This window comes from Fukomys damarensis, unplaced genomic scaffold, assembly GCF_012274545.1.
Source record: "Fukomys damarensis isolate Sample0158 unplaced genomic scaffold, DMR_v1.0_HiC HiC_scaffold_15, whole genome shotgun sequence".
In the NCBI taxonomy this organism is placed as follows: Eukaryota; Metazoa; Chordata; class Mammalia; order Rodentia; family Bathyergidae; genus Fukomys; species Fukomys damarensis.
Window position 1 is genome coordinate 61494487 of NW_022900927.1, and position 14503 is coordinate 61508989.

Consider the following 14503-nt stretch of genomic DNA (forward strand, 5'->3'; position numbering starts at 1 on the left):
GGGGTCCGGGGGGCCGCGCCACCCCTGCTGCTCTCCGGCGCCGGGGTGGGACCCGAGCCTGTGCGCTGAGCGACACCTTTTAAACTTTTGATTTACTCTAATTTATGTATCTTTTGAGTCTGGGTCTCACCGCATAGTTCAGCCTGGCCTCGAACTCACTATGGAACCCAGGCTGGCCTCAAACTCTCGGAGACCCTCCTGCCTCGGCTTCCTGAGTGCTGGGATCACAGGCGTATGCCACCACGCCGGGCTAGTTTTCATTGGTTTGTTTGTTTGTTTGTTTATTGGTACTGCCAATGGCACTCAGGGCCACCACTTATCAGGTAAGCACTTTGCTGCCGAGCTCCATTCCTGGCTTTTAACTTTTTTTTTTTTTTTTTTGAGATGGTCTCCCTAGGTTGTCGGGCTGGATTCCAACCGCAGACCTTCCTGCCCCAGCTTCCTGTCCTGTCCTGCAGTCTGCTCCATATCTGCCTCCTGCCCGCGAGGTGCCCAGGTTCCCCACAAGGCATGGGTGTCAGAGCTCAGCCTACTTCGCTCCGGCAGAGGGTACAGCCAGGCTTTCCCTGGTCCCCACTCCTCCTGGCTCCGAGCTCCCGTGGCCTGCAGCAGCCTCACCTGCCATGTCCTTGGCCTGACCCCCGCTGGGACACATGCAGCTGCTCTGTTTGCTTTTTTTTTTTTTTTTTTGTACTGGGACTGAACTCAGAACCTCTCACTTGCCAGGCAGGTGCTACTTCTGAGCCACGTCCCCAGCCCCATTTTTGTTTGTTTTTGAGACCGGGTTGCACCACATAGCCCAGGCTGGTCTGGAACTCTCAGGGATCCTCCTGCCTCAGCCTCCCAAGTGCTGGGATTACAGGCGTGCGCCACCATGCGGAGCTGTTTTGTTTCAGTGAAGGCCCCAGGGACAGGGTACCGTTTCCACGGGAGAAGGGTGCAGTGGGAGGCCCTGGGCTGGAAACCATGCCTGGGACTGGACCAGACTGGATTTGCACTGGCTGCTGTTAGATCCTACGGCCCCTCTCTGCTTTTCCCCTGTGACAGGGATGGAATCCAGGGCCACCACCCTGAGCCACACCGCTGGCCCTTTCTCTTTTATGTTGAGTCAGGGTCTTGCTGGGTTGCACAGTTGCCCAGACTGGTTCAAACTTGAGATCCTCCCACCTCAGCCTCCCAGGGTGCTGGAATCACAGGTGTGTGCTCTTCCTTGCGTTGTCGCAGCCCCTCGTCCCCTCCTCCCCAAAAGCACAGACCCTCGCTGGCCAGGGTAGAGCCCAGGCTGCGGTGATGGCCTCATCTGTCTACCCTGGCCTCACTGCCCCCTGGTTCCGGTACAGCTGCATCTGGGTCTCGAGCAACGCAGACCGGGTGGCACCACGTGGTGGTGACAGGCGCAACTGGGGTGCACCGTGCTCTACAGATCTCTTTCCTGGCATGGACGTGCGCGCACACGTGTGAGGGGGCAGGACACCGAGGGACAGCAGGGTGCGGTGATACACACCAGTGGGCCCAGCACTCGGGAGGCTGAGGCAGGAGGATCCCTGGGAGATCGAGGCTAACCTGGGCTATGTGGTGAGACCCTGTCTCAAAACGCAAATTCAGATGGAAGAGGTGTTTGTCACCTACTGGCTTGGCAGAAGCCCAGAGGTTTTATAACCCTGTGGGAGAGACAGAAACAACCAGCCTGGTACACAGGTGTGAATGGAAATTTAGTTTCTTCTTTCTTAGTCGTTTCCTTTTTTCAGTATAATTTTTCGAAGTCCTGGGGATGGAGCTGTACCCTGAGCTCTGCCCTCACCACCCCTACTCTGAGCAGGAGTCTTGCTACGCTGCCCAGACTGGCTTTGACATTGCAACCCTCCTGCCTCAGCCTCCTGAGTGGCCAGATTACAGATGTGTGCCAGCACACCTGTTCTGTAAATAGATTTTAATCTCTGTATTGGGAGTTTACAAAAACGTGATGATTCCTCCGCCACTGAACCGTACCCCAGGCCAGCACTGCTTTGTGCTTCTCGTTTCTCCCGGCACACTGGGGCCCGAACGCTTCCCACTTGGCTTGGTCCCAGCCTCTTGCATTTTCCAATTTTAAGAGCACCTCATTCATTCATTCACTTGCCTGGGCTGGGCTTGAACTTGTGATCCTCCTGCCTCAGCTTCCCGGAGTGCTGGGATCCCCGGTGAATTTCCTATCAGAAAATTTCAAACAGGAGACTCAGACTCCCAGAGTGAAAACCAGAATGCAGCTCAAAAGGCCGGGGCGGATGAAAGCCGCCTCGCTGGGGTGGGTTCTCCAGGCCACGCCCACGTCTCAGGTACACTCACCTGAGCCAGGGCCTCTGCTTCCCTTCTTCAAGGGGCTCCTCGGCGCCTCCGGGAGGGAGGCCGACCTCTGGGACAGCTGCTTTCCCTGTGATTCTATTTGTGCCCTTCCCATTTGCAAAAAGTCTGTCTCCCCACTTTCTCTTGTCTTTCTTTTTGCTCTTTATTTATACTTTGCGTTTCTCATATGAGAGAAGCCATGTTACATGGAATCTGTGTGCCTGCTCCATGGGACGCTATGCTCTCAAGATGCCTGGATTTTCCTCCGTGACTCCAGTGCATCCTTCTTCACGACAGCGTAGTACTCCCTTGTGCGTAAAGACCACGTTTTCTCTGTCCATTCATCTGCTGAGGGACACACGGGTCACTTCCAAGATTCAGCTCCAGTGAGTCGCGCTGCGGTAAAGACGAGTTGGCTTTGATCGCTGTGATCCGATGTCTTTAACTCTTGAGGAGATTCCTGGAAGCGAACGGCTGGGTCAGGTGCGACTCCCAGTGCCGGCGTCTTTACGTCTGTGACTTTTTACTGCTTAGTGAATGAGGTAGAAGAGATGCGAGCAGGCCTTTAATTCAGAAATGAAGCTGAAAATCAGGAAAGTCAACATTTTAATTCTCATTTAGTTAATGATCACGGAATTTAATTCCTATCCGCAGGTATATGAACAAAACACGGTTTGGAAGCTTTTTTTTTTTTTTTTTTTTTTTTTTTTTTTTTTTTTTTTTTTTTTTTGAGGGGTGGTACCGGGGGTTGAATTCGCACTGAGCTACGTCCCCTGCTCGTTTTATTTACTTTTTCCGTTTTGAGACGGGATGTCACTAATCGCAGGCGGGTCTCAAACTGGCAGTCTTCCTGCCTCAGCCTCCAGAGTGCTGGGGCCACCACCAGGGTCCTGCTTTGCTTGTGGCTTTCTACTTTAACAGTCCACTGACGACCCATCGATCCCGAGAGAGCTGTAATTTCTAAGAAAGTTTAGCTGAATGTCTGAGAAAGAGACCAGCCGCGTCTACTGGCGGATGTGATGAGTGTAAAGATTTAAGAAAACCGCGGGGCGTGGGGGCGGCATCTGGATCGGGCATCGGGGAGGCTGAGGCAGGCGGACTGCAGGAGTTCCGCCCAGCAGGGCTACAGAGCCAGACCGGCTCACAAAACACACAGGAAGTAAGGAAACCGGTTTTAAAAACAGAAGGATTCTGCACTGAACTTGCTTTAAAAGCGGCTTTAAAGCCTCCCTCGCTTCAGGGAAAGCGAAAGTGAAAGAGAGCGGCTTCAGGGAGGGGCTGCGAGGGGGGGACGGGCGGCTGGGAGGGAGGGCGATTTGGTGCCTGGAGGCTGAGGCCCCTGGGTGAGCAGGGGAAGGGCTGGGTCCGGGTCTCTAGAAACCGCCCATTCCGACTCCTGAGGGACCCTGGTCTCTAACACGATGTCACCTGGAAGTGGATGCAGGCTGTGATCAGGAGGCTGAGGCGGGAGGATCCAAGTCAGTCTGAGGCCAGTGTGCGCTACCTAGTGGATTGTGGGGCTCCCAGCGGCTGCACCCTAGCGACCTGTGGGGCCGGGCAGGTTACTTTTCTAGGCCGTCGTTGTGTTTTAGGACACCGTGAGGCCTCACTAGTGTGTGCCCAGCAGGACAGAGTGCTGAAGACATGTTTGTTTCTACTTTCTTTTTTTCATTTTTATTTTTTGGTAGTACTGGGGGTTGAACCCAGGGATCTACATCTCGGCCTCTTGTTTTTTTAATTTTGTGACAGGATCCGGCTAAGTTGCTCAGGCTGGGCTGGAACTTGAGATCCTCCTGCCTCAGCCTCCCAAGTGCTGGGATGACAGGTGTTTGTCTCCATGCCGGGCCTGAATTCTTTCCTAGTAATTGGGACTTTTCTCTCTCTCTCAGCGATACAGGAACAACCCCTCCAGAGAGTGGTATCTTTGGACTCATGATGAACTTCTCCGCATTTCTTGGTGAGTACATTTTTATGGCTAAAAGCTTGTCACTCAAGTGAAGTGAAGTACAGTATTTACCATTCCTGTGTTTCTCTTGCGGTCCCTGGGACGGATCTCCAGACAGGTGCTCTGCCAGAGCACTGCCGGGCCCTTCTGTTCATTTTTTCTTTAAGTGTCGGCACAGGGTTCCCTGCAGTTGGCCTGGAACTTGCAATGCCCCTGCCTCAGCCTCCTGTACAGCTGAGACTACAGGCGAGTGCTCCCGTGCCTAGCTCTTTTTTTTTTTTTTTTTTAAATAACCTTTGCAACTAGGAATTTGCCAGCCTTGGAAAGCTAAAGTACACAGACGTCTGGGATGGCTTGTGGCCCCCTTAGTCAGTGTCCCCGTTCACTGGTCGCCGGGTCCTCCGCATGGCCCTCTCTCCACCGCCGTGGCCGTCTGACCTGGGATCTTGGTGTTTTATACGTACTTTTTTTTTTTTAAGAGAGAAGAAAGCTGTTAGAGCTGTACAGAGTGCACTCGGAGAATCTCAGGCCCTAGAGAAAGGAGGCACCACCACAGGTGTTCCTGACCCTAACTCTTCAAGGAGTTCATTTTTGGGTTGTTTTTGTTTGTATTTTGAGTCAGGGTCTTGTATGGAGCCCAGGCTGGCTTTGAACTTGTGGCGATCCTCCTGCCTCAGCCTCCCAAGTGCTGGGATTACAGGCCTGCGCCACCAGGCCCAATTTGACCCCCCTCCAAAAGGGATTCAACCCAAGGCCTCTGCAGTGAGCTTCAGCTGCAGCATTTTTATTCTTTTTATTTTGAGCTAGGGTCTCACTAAGTTGCTAAAATGCTCAGGCTGTGCTCTATATTGGGATCCTCCTGCCTCAGCCTCTCAGAGTGCTGGAATAACACGTGTACACCAACCTCTGCTATCATTTGGGTTTTTGTTTTTTTTTGGAACCACGGATTAAACTCAGAACCTTGCACTTGGCGAGGCAGGTGCAGTGCCACTGAGCTAAATCCCCGGCCCTATAATTTTGGATTTTTGAGACAGGGTCTTGCCACATAGTTCCGGCTGGCCTTGAATTTACTGTGTAGCCGGGTGGCCTGGAGCTTGCAGAGATCCTCCTGCCTCAGCTTCCTGAGTGTTGGGATGACAGTACCTGTTCCCTGCTTTCTTTCGGTGCTGGGGTGGGAGCCGGGACTGGTGCAATGGGCACCTACCGGGCAGTGCCCGTGTGACCCTGAGCTCGTGTTTCCCTTGCAGGCGCGGCCACAATGTACACGCGCTACAAGATTGTGGAGAAGCAGGACCCTGCCGGCCACCTCGGGACGCCCCTGCTCAACGCGGTGTCACTGGGGCTGGGCCTGGCGGGCTGCGTCGGGATGGGCATTGTGGCCAACTTCCAGGTGCACTGGGCCGGGCTGGGTGGGGACAGGAGCCAGGCACAGGCTCGGGAGCGACTCCCTTCACACTCAGAGACTGGCTTCCTTCCTTTCCTGTTTTTTTGGACAGGGTCTCGCTAAGTTGCCCAGGGTGGCCTTGAACTCATGATCCTCCTGCCTCAGCTTCCCAAGTGCCACCACACCTGGCCAGTGCAGTTTTTCTGGGTGGCAAAGGAGTGCATGAAAACGTCCCATGTGGTGACCCCCAGTGGTGTAAGGAGCCTGGACGACAGCCACAGGCCCTGCTCGGTGGCAGAGAACCCGGGCAGAGGTGGCACAGTTGCCCCGAGCTTGGGGGTAGGAGCCGTGGCAGCAGAGCAGATCCTGCAGACACTCGGGTGGACACCGGGTCATCTACACAGCCTGCGGCTCCGCCACTGGAGAGCGAGACGAAAAGAGGCAGGAGAGGCGAGGCTCGCCTGGAATCCCGGCTCTGGGAGGCTGAGGCAGGAGGAGCCCACATTCCTCCAGCCGGGGCAACAGTGACTTAGCGAGACCCTGTCTGAAAATAAAAAGGACTGGGGATGCAGCTCTGGGTGAAGGCCCTGGGTTCGACCCCCAGTCCGGCCAAAAGGAAAGTTTCCTCTTTCGGTTGGTGTCTGACCACGGCGAAGCTCTTCATTTGTCATTTTGTCCGTGACGCAAGTCACGCTGGGCAGGGGACACTTACATCTGCTGCTTTTCATTTCTTTCCCCCACGACTTCCGGGCCGATAGCCCAGCATTTCATGCACCCGTGCCTGTTGTTGAGCTCTTAGAAGGTTGGGCTCTGGCTGGGGATTTAGCTCAAGTTGAACAGCGCCTGCCTCACAAACAAAAGGTCCTGAGTTTAATCTCCAGTGCCACACACGCGCGCGAAAGAAGGGAAGAAAGTTGGGCTCTGAGGGTGGGCGGGGCGGAGGCCCTGAGGAAGGAAAGGCTTCCGGGCAGTCCCTGGTGGAGCCGTCTGTCTGAAAGTTCCCACTCTGCTGGGAAGATCTGCGAGTGTTAAATGGAAAGCCCTCATCTTGCCTCACAGGATGGTTATAGCATCTTCATATTTCAGTATCTGGTGGTCCCTGTGGTTTCTGCAGAACTTTGTAGAGAGCATTTTCTCCCCTTGTGCTTTAGGATTTTTTTTTTTTTTTCCTCTTCTACGTGCTCACGGCGCTTGGAAGAACTGACTGCTGGCCTTTTTTTTTTTTTTTTTTTTTTTTTTTTTTTGTTTTTTTTTTTTTTTTTTTTTTGCTTTCGAGACAGGGTCTCACTGTGCAGATAGACTTCAGCTAACTCACATTCGAGGCGATCCTCCTGCCTCAGCCTCCCAAATGCTGGGATTATAGGTGTGCACCACTGTGCCCGGCTCCTGATGCTTTGAATATAGTTGTTTGGTTTTGTCGTCTAGGTTGACCTTGAATTCATTGTTGTAGCTAAGGCTGGCCTTGAACTTGTAGCAATCCTCCTGCCTCAGCCTCCCAAGTGCTGGGGTGAAAGGTGTATGCCACCATACAGGCCTTGAATATAGTTTAGAAAGGAGCTTGACTTTTATTTCCTCATTTTTCCATAAGATTTTTATCATTAAAATCATGTTCCTCTTTATATAACTTTTAACAGTTGAGTTTATCTGTTTAAAATATAAATCTACTAAAGTTAATTAAAGTAAACTCTTCAGAAGTGTATTATTTATAACCAAGGTAATATAAATTGAATAACTGCATGCCATTCACTGTAAAAACAAAAGAATTAACCTTTTTTGAAATTGTGTCCCTTGAGGCCAGATAGGATATTATGTTCACGAAAATAAACCAGACACGCAGAGGAGACAGCACAAGGCCACACACAGTCTGTGAGATCTGAGAGTCAGGGGGAAGTGGTCTAGTGGGGAGGTGAGCACAGGGACAGGCAGGGTTTCAGACGGGACGGGACTACCCAGACCACGGCTGCAGGGCGTGCTGCACAAGTCAGGATTACTGAAACAGCGCCGGGCCAGGTGGCGCACAGCTGGGATCCAAGCACGCAGGAGGCTGAGGCAGGAGGATCTCCATGACTTGAAGGCTACCTGGGCTGCAGAATGAGGCCTGATCTCAAAAAAAAAAAAAAAGAATTCTACACAGATTTTAAGTGTTCTGACCACAAAAAATAGTAAGCAGATGAAATTTGAAATTGTGAGTTTCCTCAGCTTGATCTAATCCTCTCCCCACGGAAACATAGCTCAAAATGTAGCCAAAATCTCACGTACGTGTGATGATTTGCTAGTGAAAAATAAAATTTTTAAAAGATGAATATCTTTATGAAAAAAGATTTTCTAGGTTTAGCCTTGCAGGAATCTAGTATCCTTTACGTTTTACTGTCTTCTAAATTACAAGAAAGTTTTTATTAAGTTAATTAATTAATGTTTTTGGTACTGGGGATCGAACTCAGGACCTTGTGCTTGCGAGTCAGGTGTGGTGCCACTGACTAAGTCCCAGCCCTATTTTATTTCATTTTGGAGACCGGGCCTCGCTGTGTACTCCAGGCTGGCCTTGAACTCACCATGCAGCCCAGGCTGGTCTTGAGCTCTTGGTAACCCTCCTGCCTCAGCCTCCCGAGTTTTGCAGGTGACGTCTGTGATTGGTCCTCAGGAGCTGGCGGTGCCCGTGGTCCACGACGGGGGCGCCCTGTTGGCCTTCGTGTGCGGCGTGGTGTACACGCTCCTGCAGACCGCGCTGTCCTACAAGTGCTGCCCACAGTGGAACAGCCGCGCCACCTGCCACGCACGCATGGCCATCTCCGCCGTGTCCTGCGCCGCTGTGGTCCCCAGTACCCTTTGTCGTTGCTCCCCGTGTTCGAGAGGGAGGGAGGCGTGGCCGGGACCAGGATTGGAGGTGAGGATTTGTCCTGGGGAGCAGCAGGGACAGGCGGTGTCCCAGAAGAGAAGGCGGAGCAGGGCCGAGGGCCAGGAGGAACTGCGCGGGCGCGGTGAGCAGAGGGGCAAGGGCAGGGCTCACTATGCGGCCCAGGCTGGCTCTGAATTCTGGGAGATCCTCCTGCCTCAGCCTCTGAAGCACTGGGACCACCGGTGGGTGCCACCACTCCCAGCTTCTTTGTCTCCTCCTCCTTTCTTTTCTCCTTATTTCCTGGCTCTGGTGATCAAACCAGGGTGTTCATTTATACCACTGAGCTACATCCCAGTCCCTTTTCAATTTTATTTGGAGACAGAGCTGACCTCAAATTTGTGATGCTCCTGCCTCAGCCTCCTGAGTAGCCGGGATGACGGGCACATGCCACCACAGCAGGCGGACAGCAGCGGCGTTTGCAGAGCCGCGGGACTCATTCGGACGAAGGGAAGGAGGGCAGATGTAGGGCCCTTGAGCTCAGTTGGCTCCCAGCCAGCCCTGCGCTGTGGCAATATTTAATTTTCTTTGCAGTGCTTGACGAAAGACACCAAATATTGATAGTGCACTCAGGCTGCAGGCCTGGACGTCCTGACCCGGGTCCCCTCTGGGAGCGGCGGCCCGTGTGGCCCCAGGAAGGGGTCCGAGAGCCAGGGCTCGGACCCACTCAGCGGTGCTCGGCCCTCAGTGGCGAAGGCGCCTCAGCTAGTCATGCGCCCGCGTAGGAAAAGCACTGACTGGGGAAACGAAACAGCAGCACTCGGAGAAAGTGCGGCTCCTGAAACAATGACAAATGCGCACCACCTGGGGAAGTGGCTCGTTTCTGAAACTCGTTTGTTTCTGAGACAGCCAAGTAGGCCAGGCTGCCTTGAGTTCACAACCCTCCTGCCTCAGCCTCCCAAGTGCTGGCATTACAGGCGTGCAGCACTACACCCAGCTCAGGGAGGGGTTTGATGAGTGGCTCTTTGTTAGCCAAACCCCTGTCTGCTGTCTGCGTCTCTCTTTGTCTCTCTCTCTCTCTCTCTCTCTCTCTCTTCCAATCTCAGGGAAGAGAATTGTTAATTACAAATTTTCTAAGCACAGAGAAACTAAAAGTACTGAGAAATTTACCAACAGAGTTCACACCCTGTTCCTAAGACAAACGTTCCCCTCTCCATCTCCTTGTCCTGTTTATGAGCTGAGAGAGGCTTTCTTCCGAGTGCTTTGGGAGGCTGAGGCAGGAGGATCACAGGTTTGAACCCAGCCTGGCAATTTAGTGAGACCCTGTCTCAAAATTGAAAAATAAATAAGAAGGGACTGGGGATGTAGCTCAGCACAAAGACCCTTTCCTCTCATGTACTCTTAGAAACAGCCCTACGTATCAGCAGAGCAAGTGTCTCAGGCCCCAGGCTGCCCGTCCCCCTGCCCGGCGCTTCTGTGCTGGGAGGCGGTGCCCAACGTGAGGCCTCCCTTGGCCACAGCGAGCCGGGGACTGGTTGGCGTGAAGTCTCTTGTTTTAAGCTCAGCATCTCCTTGAAAAGGACTCGGCACATTTCCCAGACGCCTTCATTCCCTTTCTGCACAGTGGGCTTGCTTGGTTTTGCTTTGCTTTGCTTTGCCTTGTGAGACAGGGTCCTCTGCAGCTCCGGCTGGCCTCAAACTCACAGTGATTCCCTGCCTCAGCCTCCGAGGACTGGGATTACAGACCTGCAGCACCACGCCACTCCGATCTGTTTATTTAATAAGTTGTTGGCTGGGCCAGGGATGTAGTTCGTGGCACTGCACCTGCCTGGCAAGCGCAAGGTCCTGAGTTGGATCCCCGGTACCAAAAAAAAAAAGAATCTGTGGTGACGGAGAAGCTGCTGGGCCACATTCTCAGCCCTTTTCATTTTATTTTCTTATTTCAAAATAAGGTCTTGAGAGACTGTGCAGGCTGGCCTTGACCTTGGGAACCTCCTGTCTCAGCCTCCTGAGGCTCCAGAACTACAGGTGTTGGTCACCATGGGCGGTGCCCTGAGGGTGGAACTAAACTTTAAGCTGTTACAGTCAGGTCTTCTGTTTTCTTTTTTGACTTTGAGAAATGGGGGTGAAAGCCTAGGGGGCCAAGGGGGACCCAGCTCAGAGAGGCACAGGCTCTGCGCGGCCCAGCACTGCGGATCGCTGATCTATCGTCTGTCTTCCTTCCTCTACCTCTCCTTCTTTCCTGCAAGGACTCACTGTGTGGGTCAAGCTGGCTTTGAATTCAGGATCCTCCTGCCTCAGCCTCCTGAGGGCTGGGATTCAGCCGTGCACCGGCACGCCCGGGTTTGAATTACTGATTTTTGGGAGACCTGAGAGCTTCGTTTCTCCCAGCAGGGTTAGTCATTCTGGACGTGGGCCTCCGGCTTTGAGTCACTGGGCTGAAAGTCGGTTCTGAAGGCCTTGCGGGTCCTGCCGCATCTCTGTGGGAGTCGCTCTCCGAGCACAGCTTTAGCACTTAGGCCACTTTACTCAGTGGCTCGCGTTCAGAGAGAACCCATCCCCGGTCTACGCCTCTCTGAGTGGGGTCCCCACGGCCTCCCCAGCTGGGTCAGGCAGGATGCGGTGCGTCCCTGGACGGGCGAGTGTGGGGTGACTGCTGCTGGGTGTGGGTCAGCGCCCTCTGCACACGATTCCGATGATCAGAGTGAATGCAGCTGCTCTGGTGACAGAAACGTTGTTAGCATCTTAACGCTGCATCCGGGCGTGGCGGTGCCCGCATTCATCTCAGAGCCTGGGAGGCTGAGGCAGGAGAGTCTCAGTTAGAGACCAGCCTGGGCTGCCAATAGCCATCCTGTCCAAACAGGAAAAAACAATGCAAAGCATTTAGCACTGTTTTCTGCTGTCCTTTCCTTAACGGTTTCCTCTCTCAGTGATCACCTGTGCATCCCTGATTTCCATAACCAAGCTGGAATGGAGCCCGAAGGAGAAGGTGACGCTGCCGGGCCCAGTGTCAGGGCTGAAGCCGGGCGGGTGCATCGGGAGGGGAGGGGAGGGGGAGGGGGAGGTGAGGGGAGAGGGGGAGGGGCCGTCGCGAGGGCGCAGAATCAGGACCAGGACAGTCGCAGGGTAGATGAGCCCTGCTCGGAGGAAAAGCGGCCAGGCCGCGACCTCCCTTACTCTCCAGGTGAGAGACGCAGCGCCACCACCCCTGAGAGCGACTCCTGCCCCAGCTGCCCTGGCCACAGGCTTGGTCATAGCTGTGCCCAACCCAGCAGCCAGCCCAGGTGCTGATTCCCCAGGTCTCAGTCCCTCATTTCAGTCTCAAACACCTCGGCCCTCTGCTCCTAAGAGGATGGACCTGGTCTTAGTGCTTGAGGCCGTCTCTCGAAGTCACTAGGGTGTCCAGGAAGGGGCTAGAATCCAAGATCCTCCTGCCTCAGCCTCCCAGAGCTCCAGGATGACAGGCAATGCCCATCAAGGTGTTTATCTTGGCTAAACCGGAGAATTTATTCCCAGGACAGCAGATGAGAAGCCTCGAACTGGACCAAGGGCTTCCTAGGTGGACGCAGAGGTGGGGGAGGTGGGAGAAGGGTGGGCGACCCCAGGAGGGAAGAGGAAGATGGACAGCAGGAAGCTCCCCGGTCCAGGCAGCGGTGTCCCCGCCAGGGCCACAGAAGGGCGGAGCTGGGGCTGGAGGGGAGCGGCGGGGCCTCGGGTCCTGGATTCTCCGAGGCTGACAGCCAGCTCTGTCCTGCCAAGTGCGGCACTTTAAAGCCAGGCGTCGGGGAGGGGGGGATGCACACACCTGTCATCCCAGCACAGGAGGCTGAGGCAGGAGGATCGCTGTGAGTTCGAGGCCAGACCAGAAATTGGTCTGACGTGCTGCACCCCGAGTGTGGGGGTGGGGGATCCCCCGAAGGAGAGAAGCACCTGGGGAGCTGCCCAGGCTTGCTCACGCATTGTTCTCTCATCCGAGGCAGGGTCTCACTGCGCAGCCCAGGCTGGCCTCGAACTTGCTTTGATCCTCCTGCCTCAGCTTCCTGAGTGCCGTGCTCACAAGCATGCACGGCTGGGAGAGTTCTTGCTTTTGTGGAGTCCGACCCCTCCCGGCCTCACCTAGTCCGTGGCCCTCACCCTGCCTTTTGACATCTTCTAGACAAAGCCGGGTCCTGCCATGTCCGGTGCCTAGATTACCTCGGTTTCCCCCCGCGCTCCGGGGCTCCTGTCCCACAGCCTCCCTGCCTCCGTGTGCACGAAGTCTTTTCTCTCCGCCAGGACTACGTGTACCACGTGGTGAGCGCCGTCTGTGAGTGGACCGTGGCCTTCGGCTTCATCTTCTACTTCCTGACCTTCATCCGCGACTTCCAGGTGGGCGCCCGGCCGAGGGTGGGGAGGGGCACCGGGACGGTCACTGCGGCAGGAACAGAGCGCCTGCCTTCGCCCGCGCGGCTCAGAAGGCCCTCTCCTGTGTCCGCCGCCTTTGATGCCGAAAGCCACGGGTCGAAAAATGTCCCCAAGGCCCTTAGCGACCTGTGTAGCTCAGGCTGGCCCCAGACTTGCTGAGATCCTCCCGCCTCGGCCTCCTGAGCGCTAGGATGACAGATGTTGGCTCCACACTCAGCAATGAGCGGGGTTTTTGAAGATCGTTTTACTACTAGACGTTTATTAGTGGCGCTGGCTTTGTGGGACTGGTACCTGTACGAGACGCACCTCAATAGTTTTCCGTCCCTTTTCTTCTCCGACAGAACGTGACCCTGAGGATATCCACGGAGCTCAATGGCGACCTCTGAGATGGCGCGGTGCTGGCGCCCGACGCGTCCTGCTGCTGGGGGCTGTGCCTGGCCGCACCGGGTTTCGTGAGGAATTGTCCTCGTCGTGTGTCCCAGGGTTCATTTTCCTAGAGAATGTAGAACGTTTGTGACACTGTAGCGATGTTTTGATATTTTCCAAGCAGACACTTTTGTATTAACAAATTCATATACAACGATAGGGGGTTAGAAAGTGAGAGCTTCTATTTTTGTACAGATCCTGGTTTTTTGTTTCGTTTTGTTTTTTGTCTGTGTGTGAACAGTCTGTGGAAATACCACTAAATGAGAGTTGTGAGTTCAGTACGCTTTTGAAAAAGTAAAATCAGGACTGTGATTTCAAAATTTCACTTCCCGAGGATGAACTGTGTAATTGTGTAGCTCTGGCTGGCCTTGGATTGGCAGTGAGCCTCCTGCCTCAGCCTTCCGAGTGTGGAGGTATCAGGCACACACCACCACACCCAGCTGTGTCATTTTTTAAATTAAAAAAAATTTTTGTTGTTGTTGTTGTTACTGGGGATTGAATTTAGGTCCTTGCGCTTGTGAGGCAGGTGGTGGCACCACTGAGCTAAATCCCCTACCCCAATATTTTTTAAAAAATAATCACAAGACAATGTATCAAATTCAATTTTAAGGATCACAGACTCAACTTTTTAAAATGTAGTTAATTAACACTAAGATACTCTGATCTTTATCTTCACTAAGCAAACTTCCTAGGCTGAGGCCTCACCATGCCACTCACTGTGCATAGGGCCTCACGCTGGCCCAGGCTGGCCTTGAACTCGTGGCAACCCTCCTGCCTCAGCCTCCTGAGTGCTGGCATTCCAGGCAGCTCAGGGAGGCCAGCGGACGGATCCATTCCCTCTGCCTCTGGCGGGCCCAGACCGGCATCCGAGCACGTGAGGGCATCCAGAGGCCACGGGCAGGAGCAGCCACAGCTCGGAACTTTTCCTTGGACCTCGTGGGTGAAAGACTAAAATAAAATGAAAGCGTTCTTTCTTTTTAATACCTTGTGTCTCTGTTCAGCAGCGAGGTGCGGGCGCCTGGTACAGCTGGGAAGCACAGCGTCGTCGCCCGGGAGGGGCACCGACCTCACATGCAGGCCAGGGTTTAATATCACCAGAGGCTCTTACCTGCAATCCCAGCCCTCAGCAGGCTGAGGCAGGAGGGTCGCTAATGAGTTCAAGGCCAGCCTGAGATACATAGCAAGAGCC

The 14503-nt window shown here is 54.1% G+C and overlaps 1 protein-coding gene across 4 annotated transcripts in view; it reads left to right on the top strand.

The window, feature by feature from the left end:
* Dram1 (DNA damage regulated autophagy modulator 1) overlaps positions 1-13739 on the top strand; it is an 18352-nt gene extending 4613 nt beyond the window's left edge. The window contains exons 1-7 of one of the 4 annotated variants that reach the window (XM_019208529.1): positions 227-323; positions 4212-4279; positions 5515-5657; positions 8293-8470; positions 11415-11473; positions 12760-12852; positions 13230-13739. In XM_019208529.1, coding sequence (XP_019064074.1) covers positions 235-323; positions 4212-4279; positions 5515-5657; positions 8293-8470; positions 11415-11473; positions 12760-12852; positions 13230-13274 — 675 coding nt within the window. In that variant the 5' untranslated portion in view covers positions 227-234 and the 3' untranslated portion in view covers positions 13275-13739. Of the gene's footprint in view, positions 1-226; positions 324-1587; positions 2806-4113; positions 4280-5514; positions 5658-8292; positions 8471-11414; positions 11474-12759; positions 12853-13229 lie in introns of those variants that run through there. The other 3 variants (XM_010631363.3, XM_010631362.3, XM_010631361.3) reach the window with 3 other exon arrangements.
* Positions 13740-14503: the final 764 nt, after the last annotated feature.